The sequence below is a fragment of the Protomyctophum bolini genome (assembly GCF_963924005.1).
Source record: "Protomyctophum bolini genome assembly, chromosome: 20".
Taxonomy (NCBI): domain Eukaryota; kingdom Metazoa; phylum Chordata; class Actinopteri; order Myctophiformes; family Myctophidae; genus Protomyctophum; species Protomyctophum bolini.
Genome location: NC_137881.1, coordinates 773,897 through 790,543, shown reverse-complemented (window position 1 = coordinate 790,543; position 16,647 = coordinate 773,897). Strand labels below are relative to the sequence as shown.

Here is a 16,647-nt window from a genome sequence, read left to right as displayed (position 1 = left end):
GCGATCTTTAGTTATTGACGCAGTAATTGTTGGAAGGAGGCTTGGCCCACTGCCAACGCCGCGCTATATCATGGATAAAAGCATGTGTGGAAACATGGCTGAGACCCAGGAGAGGGGGGGGGGCGCATGGAGACAGCATGCAGAAAACAGAAGCACAGAGGGAGGGAGGGAGGGAGGGAGGGGGAAGCAGGGTGGGGCCTAAGGCTGGGATGCTGAGGAGAGAGAGTTGAGGGTGGAGGAGAGAGATGGGAGGGTGTGGTTGGAGGAGAGGAGAGGAGAGGTGGGGGCTTGCTTCGGAGGAGGAGGAGGAGGAGGAGGAGGGATGAGCGATGTTCAGCAGGGGTGTATAAATACCGGGCCTGTCCTCAGTGGGACGTCCTGTTGCTTCACACACACACGTCGACCAACATCCAAAGCTTCCATCCCTCCAGCCACAGCTCCGTGAAGCTTCCATCTCTCCAGCCACAGCTCCGTGAAGCTTCCATCTCTCCAGCCACAGCTCCGTGAAGCTTCCATCTCTCCAGCCACAGCTCCGTGAAGCTTCCATCTCTCTTGTAAAGGAACGGGATAAGGATCGTCGCAGAGCTCGACGCAGCAGAGAAACTAAACTAAAACCACCAGCGAGGTATTTAAATAAATCCACCCGACCACCATGAGCCACCCGTCCGGCCGCAGCTCCTCTTCCTCCACCTCCTACCGTCGCACCTTCGGAAGTCCCGGCGGTATCGGCGGTATCGGCATGTCGTCGTACGCCGGCGGCGTTCACTCCTCGTCCTCCCGTATGCCCGGGGGCGGGGCCGGGGCGCGCTACGGCCGTTCCATGTCGCCCGCCCTGTCCGCGTCTCGCTCCAACGCCTACCACCATCAGCACCAACACCGGCCCCTTCGCTCTGGAGCCATGATGCCGCCGCGCCCACTGTCCTACGAGAAGGTAAACTCATTCTCTTCTACAACACCCCCCCCCCCCCCTCAACCCATCCCTCAAAAAATGCAGATCACTTTAATCTTTTAAAACAGGCCTTTCGGCATGTTCCCTTCTCTGAAAGGGCCTTTCTGTGTGGAGTTTGCATGTGCTCCCCGTGTCCCCTATAGCGTATGTAGTTTATGTACCCTCACATGTTCTCCCCGTGTCCCCTAGGGTAGTACTAGGTACCCTCACATGTTCTCCCCGTGTCCCCTAGGGTAGTACTATAGGTACCCTCACATGTTCTCCCCGTGTCCCCTAGGGTAGTACTATAGGTACCCTCACATGTTCTCCCCGTGTCCCCTAGGGTAGTACTAGGTACCCTCACATGTTCTTCCCGTGTCCCCTAGGGTAGTACTAGGTACCCTCACATGTTCTCCCCGTGTCCCCTAGGGTAGTACTAGGTACCCTCACATGTTCTCCCCGTGTCCCCTAGGGTAGGTACCCTCACATGTTCTCCCCGTGTCCCCTAGGGTAGGTACCCTCACATGTTCTCCCCGTGTCCCCTAGGGTAGGTACCCTCACATGTTCTCCCCGTGTCCCCTAGGGTAGGTACCCTCACATGTTCTCCCCGTGTCCCCTATGGTAGGTACCCTCACATGTTCTCCCCGTGTCCCCTAGGGTAGGTACCCTCACATGTTCTCCCCGTGTCCCCTATGGTAGGTACCCTCACATGTTCTCCCCGTGTCCCCTAGGATAGGTAGGTACACTCATGGGGAAACTCCCCCTGTCAGGTGAAAAGAAGCAGCTTGGACTCCTCATGCATAGAAGGAAGCATGAGGTCAGTCCCCTATTACATTAGATAATGCACACTGGGTGAAAATAATGGGTTGCAAAGTCGTGGGATAAAAAAAAGGCCTTTCAGGCCCAGGCAGAGGAAATGAGCCCCCCCCTTTTTCCTTTTTCCCCTCAATGTATTTATGTTAATGTTTTATTTTTTACTGTCATATTTAGATTATTTTCTTGTATTTACCTGTGATGATATTGATTTTTGTTGTTGCCTAAATGGAAACAAGACCGCAAGGACTTTGTTTTGGTGTGATCCCTTTTGCACAAAGGGCTATATCGTACGCCTTAACCCTTATCCCTCAACTAATTTGCCATTTTTTACTATTTAAAAAGAAACATTTGAAATAGTTCAAATCAGCCGATCTACAAGCTCACAATGTCTCGATCGGCTAGTTGAACTATTTTAAAAGGTTTTTCAAAATACAAAAAAATGGCTAGTTCCACCTTCACTCCAGAGGGCCACTATAGTTCCACACTCACTCCAGAGGGCCACTATAGTTCCACACTCACTCCAGAGGGCCACTATAGTTCCACCTTCACTCCAGAGGGCCACTATAGTTCCACCTTCACTCCAGAGGACCACTATAGTTCCACCTTCACTCCAGAGGGCCACTATAGTTCCACCTTCACTCCAGAGGGCCACTATAGTTCCACCTTCACTCCAGAGGGCCACTATAGTTCCACCTTCACTCCAGAGGGCCACTATAGTTCCACCCTCACTCCAGAGGGCCACTATAGTTCCACCCTCACTCCAGAGGGCCACTATAGTTCCACCCTCACTCCAGAGGGCCACTATAGTTCCACCTTCACTCCAGAGGGCCATTATAGTTCCACCTTCACTCCAGAGGGCCACTATAGTTCCACCTTCACTCCAGAGGGCCACTATAGTTCCACCTTCACTCCAGAGGGCCACTATAGTTCCACCTTCACTCCAGAGGGCCACTATAGTTCCACCTTCACTCCAGAGGGCCACTATAGTTCCACCCTCACTCCAGAGGGCCACTATAGTTCCACCCTCACTCCAGAGGGCCACTATAGTTCCACCTTCACTCCAGAGGGCCACTATAGTTCCACCCTCACTCCAGAGGGCCACTATAGTTCCACCCTCACTCCAGAGGGCCACTATAGTTCCACCCTCACTCCAGAGGGCCACTATAGTTCCACCCTCACTCCAGAGGGCCACTATAGTTCCACCTTCACTCCAGAGGGCCACTATAGTTCCACCCTCACTCCAGAGGGCCACTATAGTTCCACACTCACTCCAGAGGGCCACTATAGTTCCACCCTCACTCCAGAGGGCCACTATAGTTCCACACTCACTCCAGAGGACCACTATAGTTCCACCCTCACTCCAGAGGGCCACTATAGTTCCACCTTCACTCCAGAGGGCCACTATAGTTCCACCCTCACTCCAGAGGGCCACTATAGTTCCACCTTCACTCCAGAGGGCCACTATAGTTCCACCCTCACTCCAGAGGGCCACTATAGTTCCACCCTCACTCCAGAGGGCCACTATAGTTCCACCCTCACTCCAGAGGGCCACTATAGTTCCACCTTCACTCCAGAGGGCCACTATAGTTCCACCCTCACTCCAGAGGGCCACTATAGTTCCACCCTCACTCCAGAGGGCCACTATAGTTCCACCCTCACTCCAGAGGGCCACTATAGTTCCACCCTCACTCCAGAGGGCCACTATAGTTCCACCCTCACTCCAGAGGGCCACTATAGTTCCACCCTCACTCCAGAGGGCCACTATAGTTCCACCCTCACTCCAGAGGGCCACTATAGTTCCACCCTCACTCCAGAGGGCCACTATAGTTCCACCCTCACTCCAGAGGGCCACTATAGTTCCACCCTCACTCCAGAGGGCCACTATAGTTCCACCCTCACTCCAGAGGGCCACTAGAGTTCCACACTCACTCCAGAGGGCCACTATAGTTCCACACTCACTCCAGAGGGCCACTATAGTTCCACCCTCATTCCAGAGGCCCAATATAGTTCCACACTCACTCCAGAGGACCACTATAGTTCCACCCTCACTCCAGAGGACCACTATAGTTCCACCCTCACTCCAGAGGCCCACTATAGTTCCACACTCACTCCAGAGGGCCACTATAGTTCCACACTCACTCCAGAGGGCCACTATAGTTCCACCCTCACTCAAGAGGGCCACTATAGTTCCACACTCACTCCAGGTTTTCTGAGCTCAATTGCACCCAAAAAACCCTGAACTTTTAACATTCAGTAGATTTTCTGTGGTCTGGGGTTTTCTGGCTCAAACAAGTGCTCTGATTGGCCTGTGGACTGTGATGTAACAAATGACAAATCCCATGAATGACAACAATTTGCCAGCAGATGTCACTGTTACGGGATATTGCATGTTTTCGTTGCAGCTCAAAAGGCTTCAGAACACACAGAGAGAACCCCCAGAGCACAGAAAATAAATTAAACTGAAACCTTTCATTTCAAATCCCTTTAACCCATTCTGACCTGAGATCAGATTAAAAAAAATGTTCTTCTACATCCTGACAGTTTTCTGAAAAAGCTTTGTTTACTATGTCAGTCGTTCTTCGATTTTTTTCAAAAGCTAAAGCACAACGTAATGCTAACACCAAAAGGGGTTAATCCTCCATGGCCGGGTCACATAATGCATTATTATTATTATTATATATATTATGATGATTAAATCCCTCTCCTCCATGTTCTGGTCAAGGTGGACTTCACGCTGGCCGAGGCGGTCAACCAGGAGTTCCGCGCCACGCGCAGCAACGAGAAGCAGGAGCTGCAGGAGCTCAACGACCGCTTCGCCTCCTTCATCGACAAGGTGCGCTACCTGGAGCAGCAGAACAGCGGCCTGCAGACCGAGCTCAACCAGTTCAAGGGCCAGCAGCAGCAGGGCCAGCCCAACCGCGCCACCGAGCTGTTCCAGGAGGAGCTACGGGAGCTCCGCGCGCAGGTGGAGGCCGTGGGCAAGGAGAGGGACCAGTACCAGCTGGAGAGAGACAACCTGGTGGAGGACGTCAACACCCTGAGACAGAGGTAAGACTCAGAGGGACCAGAGACAACCAGGTGGAGGACGTTATACCCTGAGGCAGAGGTAAGACTAGGAGAGGGACCAGAGACAACCTGGTGGAGGACGTCAACACCCTGAGGCAGAGGTCAGACTAGGAGAGGGACCAGAGACAACCAGGTGGAGGACGTCAACACCCTGAGGCAGAGGTAAGACTAGGAGAGGGACCAGAGACAACCTGGTGGAGGACGTCAACACCCTGAGGCAGAGGTCAGACTAGGAGAGGGACCAGAGACAACCAGGTGGAGGACGTCAACACCCTGAGGCAGAGGTAAGACTAGGAGAGGGACCAGAGACAACCTGGTGGAGGACGTCAACACCCTGAGACAGAGGTAAGACTAGGAGAGGGACCAGAGACAACCAGGTGGAGGACGTTATACCCTGAGACAGAGGTAAGACTCAGAGGGACCAGAGACAACCAGGTGGAGGACGTTATACCCTGAGACAGAGGTAAGACTAGGAGAGGGACCAGAGACAACCAGGTGGAGGACGTCAACACCCTGAGGCAGAGGTAAGACTCAGAGGGACCAGAGACAACCTGGTGGAGGACGTCAACACCCTGAGACAGAGGTCAGACTCAGAGGGACCAGAGACAACCAGGTGGAGGACGTCAACACCCTGAGGCAGAGGTAAGACTCAGAGGGACCAGAGACAACCTGGTGGAGGACGTCAACACCCTGAGACAGAGGTCAGACTCAGAGGGACCAGAGACAACCAGGTGGAGGACGTTATACCCTGAGACAGAGGTCAGACTCAGAGGGACCAGAGACAACCTGGTGGAGGACGTCAACACCCTGAGACAGAGGTCAGACTAGGAGAGGGACCAGAGACAACCAGGTGGAGGACGTCAACACCCTGAGACAGAGGTAAGACTCAGAGGGACCAGAGACAACCTGGTGGAGGACGTCAACACCCTGAGACAGAGGTAAGACTCAGAGGGACCAGAGACAACCTGGTGGAGGACGTCAACACCCTGAGGCAGAGGTAAGACTCAGAGGGACCAGAGACAACCTGGTGGAGGACGTCAACACCCTGAGGCAGAGGTAAGACTCAGAGGGACCAGAGACAACCTGGTGGAGGACGTCAACACCCTGAGACAGAGGTAAGACTCAGAGGGACCAGAGACAACCTGGTGGAGGACGTTATACCCTGAGACAGAGGTAAGACTAGGAGAGGGACCAGAGACAACCTGGTGGAGACAGAGGTCAGACTAGAGGGACCAGAGACAACCAGGTGGAGGACGTCAACACCCTGAGACAGAGGTAAGACTAGGAGAGGGACCAGAGACAACCTGGTGGAGGACGTCAACACCCTGAGACAGAGGTAAGACTAGGAGAGGGACCAGAGACAACCTGGTGGAGGACGTCAACACCCTGAGACAGAGGTAAGACTCAGAGGGACCAGAGACAACCTGGTGGAGGACGTCAACACCCTGAGACAGAGGTCAGACTCAGAGGGACCAGAGACAACCTGGTGGAGGACGTTATACCCTGAGACAGAGGTCAGACTAGAGGGTATGCACATGCATAACGTGAATGGCAGAGAGTTGAGGGTGGAGGAGAGAGATGGGAGGGTGTGGTTGGAGGAGAGAGATGGGAGGGTGTGGTTGGAGGAGAGAGATGGGAGGGTGTGGTTGGAGGAGAGAGATGGGAGGGTGTGGTTGGAGGAGAGAGATGGGAGGGTGTGGTTGGAGGAGAGAGATGGGAGGGTGTGGTTGGAGGAGAGAGATGGGAGGGTGTGGTTGGAGGAGAGAGATGGGAGGGTGTGGTTGGAGGAGAGAGATGGGAGGGTGTGGTTGGAGGAGAGAGATGGGAGGGTGTGGTTGGAGGAGAGAGATGGGAGGGTGTGGTTGGAGGAGAGAGATGGGAGGGTGTGGTTGGAGGAGAGAGATGGGAGGGTGTGGTTGGAGGAGAGGAGAGGTGGGGGCTTGCTTCGGAGGAGGAGGAGGGATGAGCGATGTTCATGGCAATGGCAGAGTGGCAAAGTTAATGTAATGTTGACATTTAATACCGCCATTGCCGAAATCCTTTGTCAATTGAAGCCTAATTTTGATAGTAACGCCTAACGCCATTGCCGAAGACCTTTGTCAATTTTGCTTTTATATAGAGTGCATCCGATGGATCGAGCCATAATGCTATACGTTACGTTAGCCGGTTAGCTATAGCTGTGTTGTTAGCGCAGCACTGGATCGCCCGTCTTAGATCGTCGTCGCCATAATAATCCATTCTATCCGTTTCTGTACGTATCTCCTATTCCTTGTCCCACAGACGGCACGGAGCCGGCGATGAGGAGTGTACTGGCATGGACTCATATTGTAAATATTTACCCCCCTACGGACCCCCCTACGGACCCCCTACGGACCCCCATTTAATGGCATTTACATTTTACAATTTAGGCATTTATCAGACGCTCTTGATCCAGAGCGACTTACATTTAAGCAAAAACAAAAGCATGTCAATACATCACATATATAAAAAGTAGTTATCATGAATCGTGTATAAGCTAAGAACGTAACAGTGGAGTTACATCTCTGGGACCCCCAATGTATAATTGTAAAATCAATGTTACTTTACAGACCCATTTGGTTCCAGACTATCATTTAGCATGGGGACTCGATCCCTCAAGGACCCCTGGGGGTCCCCGGACCCCCTGGGACTCCCTCAAGGACCCCTGGGGGTCCCCGGACTCCCTGGGACTCCCTCAAGGACCCCTGGGGGTCCCCGGACTCCCTGGGACTCCCTCAAGGACCCCTGGGGGTCCCGGACCCCACTGTGGGAACCAGTGCAGTGTAGAGTCATAAATGAAAGGCTGTAATGAGTTTGTCTCCAGAGTGACTTTTATTCCCTCTGATTTACACTGTTCTGCTGCGCCGGTGGCGTGTACGTGTGTGTGTGTGTGTGTGTGGGGGGGGCAGGGCGTGGCACATCGTGCGGGACAGACAGACAGACAGACAGACAGACAGACAGACAGACAGACAGACAGACAGACAGACAGACAGGCTAATAAACGTGTTGAAAGTCACATCTTATCTCTGCTCTCCTCTCGCACATACTGTACCTCTCTATCGCTCCCTGTCTGTCACACACACACACACACACACACACACACACACACACACACACACACACACACACACACACGACACAACATGAACAAGATAAATGAGCCTGTGAGGGGAGGAGGGGGAGGGGGGTGTTGCAGTGGTGGAAGAATTACGTGACAGTATTTGAGTAAATGTACTTTTGTCCACTGGGGTTTTGAGGAGGGGGAGGGGGGGGGGGGGGGGGAGGAGAAGCGGCCAATCGGCAGCATGGGGGGGTGGGGGTGGGGGTGGGGGTGGGGGGGGGGGGTTACAAATCAATTTGACCTGATGACTCCATTAGGGCGGTGTTGGATGTCTGCCCTGTGCTGCGCTGTGTGTGTGTGTGTGTGTGTGTGTGTGTGTGTGTGTGTGTGTGTGTGTGTGTGTGTGTGTGTGTGTGTGTGTGTGTGTGTGTGTGTGTGTGTGACTGCCACCCCATTAGTTAAGATAACGCCCCCGTCACTGAATGAATAAAAGATGAGACACATCTGGACATGACTAATCTCTGGATTACACCAGCCAGGCTACATCCTGGACATGACTAATCTCCAGAAGAAGCAGCGGTTCGAGTCTCTCTCGTGTGACTAAACTTCTCACCCTATCTCTAAGGGTGAGATAGGGTGCTTGTATTTGCCGCTTGTATTTGCGACCTTTTTTTTTGGGTCATGACCCACACTTCATGACCATAGCTGAGAGTAGGAACACTTCATGACCACAGGTGAGAGTAGGAACACTTCATGACCATAGCTGAGAGTAGGAACACTTCATGACCACAGGTGAGAGTAGGAACACTTCATGACCACAGGTGAGAGTAGGAACACTTTATGACCACAGGTGAGAGTAGGAACACTTCATGACCATAGGTGAGAGTAGGAACACTTCATGACCATAGGTGAGAGTAGGAACACTTCATGACCACAGGTCAACATGTTTGCTTTTTTTTATTTATATATTATATTATTTTAAATAAATCTTCTCTTCTGGGGGGTCCCTGGTATGGGCTTAAATATATATTAATTTGGGGGTCCTAAAAACTGTTTGAGAACAACTGCTTTAACGTAGGAAGTGGAGGTCACCTCAATAAGATACATTTTAACCTTGTTTGTGTCTCTGTGTTCACATACTGGATGTTAGTTTTAACCCTGTGTGTGTGTGTGTGTGTGTGTGTGTGTGTGTGTGTGTGTGTGTGTGTGTGTGTGTGTGTGTGTGTGTGTGTGTGCGTGTGTGTGTGTGTGTGTGTGTGTGTGTGTGTGTGTTCACAGGCTGGATGAGGAGTCTCAGAAGAAAGTTGAGGCTGAGAACAACATGACTTCCTTCAGAAAGGTAAACACTGACTGGACTACACTATTATAATAGAACTACACTCAGTATCATAATAGATTTTGGGACAGGTTTACCACCGACAGCTAGGTTTTCTTGCATAACAGTGACACCTTGTGTTCATCCATCACATGACAGGACGTGGATGATGCCACCTTGTCTCGCCTGGAGCTGGAGAGGAAGATCGAGTCTCTGATGGACGAGATCGAATTCCTCAAGAAGCTCCACGATGAGGTTAGTGCTGCCACCATGGGGTCAGACTCAGTACTACACACCACAGTACACTGTGTCACCACACCAAGTACTAGTACTCCATGATGAGGTAAGTTCTGCACCATGGTCACTACTCACTAAACCATGGTCACTACTCACTAAACCATGGTCACTACTCACTACACCATGGTCACTACTCACTACACCATGGTCACTACTCACTACACCATGATCACTACTCACTAAACCATGGTCACTACTCACTAAACCATGGTCACTACTCACTACACCATGGTCACTACTCACTACACCATGGTCACTAAACCATGGTCACTAAACCATGGTCACTAAACCATGGTCACTACTCACTACACCATGGTCACTACTCACTACACCATGGTCACTAAACCATGGTCACTAAACCATGGTCACTAAACCATGGTCACTACACCATGGTCACTACTCACTACACCATGGTCACTACTCACTACACCATGGTCACTAAACCATGGTCACTACACCATGGTCACTACTCACTACACCATGGTCACTACTCACTACACCATGGTCACTAAACCATGGTCACTACACCATGGTCACTACTCACTACACCATGGTCACTACTCACTACACCATGGTCACTAAACCATGGTCACTACACCATGGTCACTACACCAGTTACTAGTAGTTTTGGCACTGTGGGGCTGGTGCCAAATTGAGCTGGTCAACATGCTTACAGTGCTCTAAAATATCCTGGTAGATATTTTCACTGTCAGTGGACCATCACCAAGCAGATAACATCATCACTAAATCATCACTGTGTTTTCATCATCTATTATGATATTTTACAGCACTGTGTGCTTCCGTATGCTGACTTGGTTTTATGGATACTGATTTCCTTTTCCAGCAGCACTTGGCACCTGCCCCACAGAGCCAAAACTACTGGTAACTGGTGTACTGACCATGGTATTACTGTGATAAAACTACTAGTAACTGGTGTACTGACCATGGTATTACTGTGTTAAAACTACTGGTAACTGGTGTACTGACCATGGTATTACTGTGTTAAAACTACTAGTAATTGGTGTACTGACCATGGTATTACTGTGTTAAAACTACTAGTAACTGGTGTACTGACCACGGTGTTACTGTGTTAAAACTACTGGTAACTGGTGTACTGACCATGGTATTACTGTGTTAAAACTACTGGTAACTGGTGTAGTGACCATGGTATTACTGTGTTAAAACTACTAGTAACTGGTGTACTGACCACGGTGTTACTGTGTTAAAACTACTAGTAACTGGTGTACTGACCATGGTATTACTGTGTTAAAACTACTAGTAACTGGTGTACTGACCATGGTATTACTGTGTTAAAACTACTAGTAACTGGTGTACTGACCACGGTATTACTGTGTTAAAACTACTAGTAACTGGTGTACTGACCATGGTATTACTGTGTTAAAACTACTAGTAACTGGTGTACTGACCACGGTGTTACTGTGTTAAAACTACTAGTAACTGGTGTACTGACCATGGTATTACTGTGTTAAAACTACTAGTAACTGGTGTACTGACCATGGTATTACTGTGTTAAAACTACTAGTAACTGGTGTACTGACCATGGCATTACTGTGTTAAAACTACTAGTAACTGGTGTACTGACCATGGCATTACTGTGTTAAAACTACTAGTAACTGGTGTACTGACCATGGTATTACTGTGCTTAACTGACCAGCCAACTGGCCTGACCTGAACCCAAACAGAGAACCTAGGTTGTATCGTCAAGAGGAAGGTGTGATATATTAGATTCAACAATACAAGCTGCTACCAACAAACCTGGGCTTCCATAACACCTCAACAGTGCCACAGGCTGATCACCTCCATAAAATATTCTAATATTTTGAGAGAGGACTTTTAGATTTTCATGAGCCGTATGCCAGAATATATATATTTTTTAATATTTCACTTTATGCTCAATTAATCTAGAATATATGAGAGTTTCACTTTTTGAATTATATTATGGCAGAAAATGAACTTTTCCCACGATATTCAGCACCTGTTATAGATTTCTTTAAATATATTTTTGTGAGTGGAAATGCCAGCTTCCTTGCTCGGATTTCGGGGAGGTGTATAGTTCCAGACTCATCATTCTGTGTGTGTGTGTGTGTGTGTGTGTGTGTGTGTGTGTGTGTGTGTGTGTGTGTGTGTGTGTGTGTGTGTGTGTGTGTGTGTGTGTGTGTGTGTGTGTGTGTGTGTGTGTGTGTGTGTGTGTGTGTGTGCGTGTGCGTGTGCGTGTGTGTGTGGTCATCAGGAGATCCAGGATGTGCAGGTGAGCGTGCAGACTCAGCAGCTGAAGGTAGAGATGGACCATCAGCAGAGCGCCAGGCCTGACCTCACCGCAGCTCTGAGGGACATCAGGTCTCAGTACGAGAACATCGCCTCCAAGAACATGCAGGAGTCTGAGGAGTGGTACAAGAGCAAGGTACACGCCCGCCCGCACGCACGCTCACACGCACGCCCGCACGCACGCACGCTCACACGCACGCCCGCACGCACGCACGCTCACACGCACACACACACTCCAAGAACATGCTGGTATAAGTGCAAGGACAAGGTAACGCACGCACCCACTCCTCCTGTCCACATGTGGAAGTGTCCTTGAGCAACACTGAACCCCATGTTGAAGTGTCCTTGAGCAACACACTGAACCCCATGTTGAAGTGTCCTTGAGCAACACACTGAACCCCATGTTGAAGTGTCCTTGAGCAACACACTGAACCCCATGTTGAAGTGTCCTTGAGCAACACACTGAACCCCATGTTGAAGTGTCCTTGAGCAACACACTGAACCCCATGTTGAAGTGTCCTTGAGCAACACACTGAACCCCATGTTGAAGTGTCCTTGAGCAACACACTGAACCCCATGTTGAAGGGTCCTTGAGCAACACACTGAACCCCATGTTGCCTCCAGTGGTCGCCGCTTCACCTCCTAACATTATGGTCATTGTAAAGTGCTTTGAGTAAAGCACTCTATGCATAGAAAAGCACTATAATAATTATTATTATTATTATCACACCTCGGGCTGTCACGATTATGACATTATGATTGTCACTCAAATAATTACGAATGAAAATTACATTTCTGTTTGGCTTTTGTAGGCTCCCTAAATTGTCCCCTGGCTGTAGCCCCAAACCTCAGTGATGACACTAGATCTACAAGGTCACAGTGTGTTACAAAATGCAACATGTTGTGATCTTGTAGATCAGGCATTTTCTGATCTTGTATATCAGACATTTTGTGAGTACTGTTCCCCATAATATCAGGCCACTATAGGGTTAACTTTTTGAGGGCATTTTATGAATAAACTTGACCTTTGCCCTTCTTGTCCTGTCCTTCCTGCAGATGGCTGATTTGACGGACAGTGCTAAGCGTAACAACGACGCCATGAGGCAGGCCAAGCAGGACTCTAACGACCAGAGGAGGCAGATCCAGTCCCTGACCTGTGAGGTGGACGCTCTGAAGAACACTGTAAGACTCTATACACTACCCTCTATACACTACCCTCTATACACTACCCCCTATACACTACCCCCTAGACACTACCCCTAGACACTACCCCTAGTGACCAGAGGAGGCAGATCCAGTCCCTGACCTGTGAAGTGGACGCTCTGAAGAACACTGTAAGACTCTATACACTACCCCTAGACACTACCCTCTTTACACTACCCTCTATACGCCAGATAGATAAACATCTGATGCTCCAGATGTTATTTATTCCAGAACGAGGCTCTGATGCTCCAGATGTTATTTATTCCAGAATGAGGCTCTGATGCTCCAGATGTTATTTATTACAGAACGAGGCTCTGATGCTCCAGATGTTATTTATTCCAGAATGAGGCTCTGATGCTCCAGATGTTATTTATTACAGAATGAGGCTCTGATGCTCCAGATGTTTCTCTATTACAGAACGAGGCTCTGATGCTCCAGATGTTATTTATTACAGAACGAGGCTCTGATGCTCCAGATGTTTCTCTATTACAGAACGAGGCTCTGATGCTCCAGATGTTATTTATTCCAGAATGAGGCTCTGATGCTCCAGATGTTATTTATTACAGAATGAGTCTCTGATGCTCCAGATGTTATTTATTACAGAATGAGGCTCTGATGCTCCAGATGTTATTTATTCCAGAATGAGTCTCTGATGCTCCAGATGTTATTTATTACAGAATGAGGCTCTGATGCGCCAGATGTTATTTATTACAGAATGAGGCTCTGATGCTCCAGATGTTATTTATTCCAGAATGAGGCTCTGATGCTCCAGATGTTATTTATTCCAGAATGAGTCTCTGATGCTCCAGATGTTATTTATTACAGAACGAGGCTCTGATGCTCCAGATGTTTCTCTATTCCAGAACGAGGCTCTGATGCGCCAGATGCGGGACATGGAGGACCAGTTCAACCACGAGGCCGGTAACTACCAGGACAACGTGACTCGTCTGGAGGAGGAGATCCGCCACCTGAAGGACGAGATGTCTCGCCACCTCCGTGAGTACCAGGACCTCCTCAACGTCAAGATGGCGCTGGACATCGAGATCGCCACCTACCGCAAGCTGCTGGAGGGAGAGGAGAGCAGGTGAGACGGGCTGGGCTGGTACGGTACGGTACGGTACGGTACGGTACGGTACGGTACGGTGCGGTTTTTTCCTACGACTAGGAAAAAAACTGGAATCCATCACTTCAAAATGTATTTAAGTAGCAACGTTTCAGTCCGTCAGACCTTCCTCGGGCGATCTTATAAAATAACTGGTGAAACATTGGCCAAATTAAGAAAATAGTATCAGAAAGGGGCAGACTATTGATGCGTCAAGTCTCTGTGCGTACGTGTGTACAGTAAGAAAGTATAATCCACGGAACTCTCGCCCTTCATTAGCCAATAATTGATCACACCTGATCACCCTCCACGGGCACTGTTCTAGTTGTGAGAATTGCCGATCTACAAGCTCACAACACATCACAACCTTGTAGATGTAGATGTCCTATTCCATGTGTTTATCAGGGTTGGGTGGTTCTATCAGGGTAGGTGGTCCTATCAGGGTGGGTGGTCCTATCAGGGTGGGTGGTCCTATCAGGGTGGGTGGTCCTATCAGGGTGGGTGGTCCTATCAGGGTGGGTGGTCCTATCAGGGTTGGGTGGTCCGCGGTTCAACTGGGATTATGTTTGGGGGTCTGAGAGGGTTGAGAAGCACTGATCTATTGTAGGACACAGTAGAGTATAGACACAGTAGAGTATAGACACAGTAGAGTATAGACACAGTAGAGTATAGACACAGTAGAGTATAGACACAGTAGAGTAGGAGACTGAATACAGACTCTGTTTCTTCAGGATTACCGTCCCGATGCAGAACTACGGCATGAGCAACCACATGGACCACGGTGACGACCGCGGTAAATATGACTCTGTTCATTAATGTATTTGTTTTTATCATCGTTTTTAAACACACACACACACACACACACTGGACAAACTGCTCACTGTGGAGACATTTGAGGCTTATATAATAGAATGCATTACAAGGACCATGGCTTGGTGTCGCCCCTGTGTGTGTATTTGCATCATGATGTTTTTTTCTTACATATATTGTCCACTATATTTCACTTTATTTAAAACTCTGTTGTTGTTTTGGTTTGCTGTTGTTTGTTTGTTGTGCTCTTCCCTGAATAAATAAAGGTTAATAACTATATATATATATATATATATATATATATATATATATATATATATATATATATATACAGGTATATATATATATATATATATATATATATATATATATATCCCTGAATAAATAAAGACATGCTGTGATGAAAGGGTGAAACACATTGATCTTGATCCGGTTCCAGGTCCAGCAGGCCTTAATTGTGACTTTTTTTTTTTAACCCTTCACAGACTATGACCAGAGCTCGGACAACCCTAAGAAGACCAACGACGCCCCAGGCAAGAAGAACGTGGTGATCAAGACCGTGGACACGCGCGATGGAGAGGTACCGTCTGTGATGTTTGAGGAGAGGTACCGTCTGTGATGTTTGAGGAGAGGTACCGTCTGTGATGTTTGAGGAGAGGTACCGTCTGTGATGTTTGAGGAGAGGTACCGTCTGTGATGTTTGAGGAGAGGTACCGTCTGTGATGTTTGAGGAGAGGTACCGTCTGTGATGTTTGAGGAGAGGTACCGTCTGTGATGTTTGAGCCGCTTGGAACAGGTCAGGACTTTAGAACCAGGGGATGAGTGTGGAGTTTGCATGTTCTCCCAGTGTCCCCTAGGGTAGGTACCCTCACATGTTCTCCCCGTGTCCCCTAGGGTAGGTACCCTCACATGTTCTCCCCGTGTCCCCTAGGGTAGGTACCCTCACATGTTCTCCCCGTGTCCCCTATAGGTACCCTCACATGTTCTCACTGTGTCCCCTAGGGTAATGTTCTCCCCGCGTCCCCTAGGGTAGGTACCCTCACATGTTCTCCCCGTGTCCCCTAGGGTAGGTACCCTCACATGTTCTCCCCGTGTCCCCTAGGGTAATGTTCTCCCCGCGTCCCCTAGGGTAGGTACCCTCACATGTTCTCCCCGTGTCCCCTAGGGTAGGTACCCTCACATGTTCTCCCCGTGTCCCCTAGGGTAATGTTCTCCCCGCGTCCCCTAGGGTAGGTACCCTCACATGTTCTCCCCCCGAATGCCGCGAGAGAATTGTAATAATGAAGCACCTGTTGGTTGGTCTCCAGGTGGTCAAGGAGTCCAGCCGGGAGAAGGAGAGAGACTCTGGACGTCATGAGAAGAAGGATCATGATGACAGAGACGACTAGACAACAACATAATATCAATACAATTAAAACACAATAAATAATTTAAAAAATAATGATAATGAGAAACTGATGATTTGAAGAAAACAAGTTCAAAGCCACCGTTTCCCTCATTTTGCTAGTTATCTGTATCACTGTCAAATGCAGACCGTGCAATATAACAAAAAACTAAACTACAATAGATAGTGTCACTTTGGCGCTATTTAAATCTACTAAATGCTGCTGAAAAACTGCTTATAAACAGAGTTATGTGTCACCGCCTTTAGGGCTACGCAAAACATCTTTACTAATGTACCAAAACATCTTTACTAATGTACCAAAACATCTTTACTAATGTACCACTTGAGGCCTTGAGTTACA

The 16,647-nt window shown here is 49.0% G+C and overlaps 1 protein-coding gene across 1 annotated transcript; it reads left to right on the top strand.

The window, feature by feature from the left end:
- The first annotated feature begins 221 nt into the window (after positions 1-221).
- prph (peripherin) lies at positions 222-16,324 on the top strand. The gene is made up of 10 exons (XM_080792129.1): positions 222-931; positions 4,467-4,792; positions 9,168-9,228; positions 9,364-9,459; positions 11,753-11,923; positions 12,844-12,969; positions 13,854-14,074; positions 14,824-14,885; positions 15,388-15,482; positions 16,210-16,324. Exons 1-10 carry the CDS (start codon positions 653-655, stop codon positions 16,288-16,290), a joined length of 1,518 nt encoding a protein of 505 aa, XP_080648255.1. The 5' UTR covers positions 222-652; the 3' UTR covers positions 16,291-16,324.
- Positions 16,325-16,647: the final 323 nt, after the last annotated feature.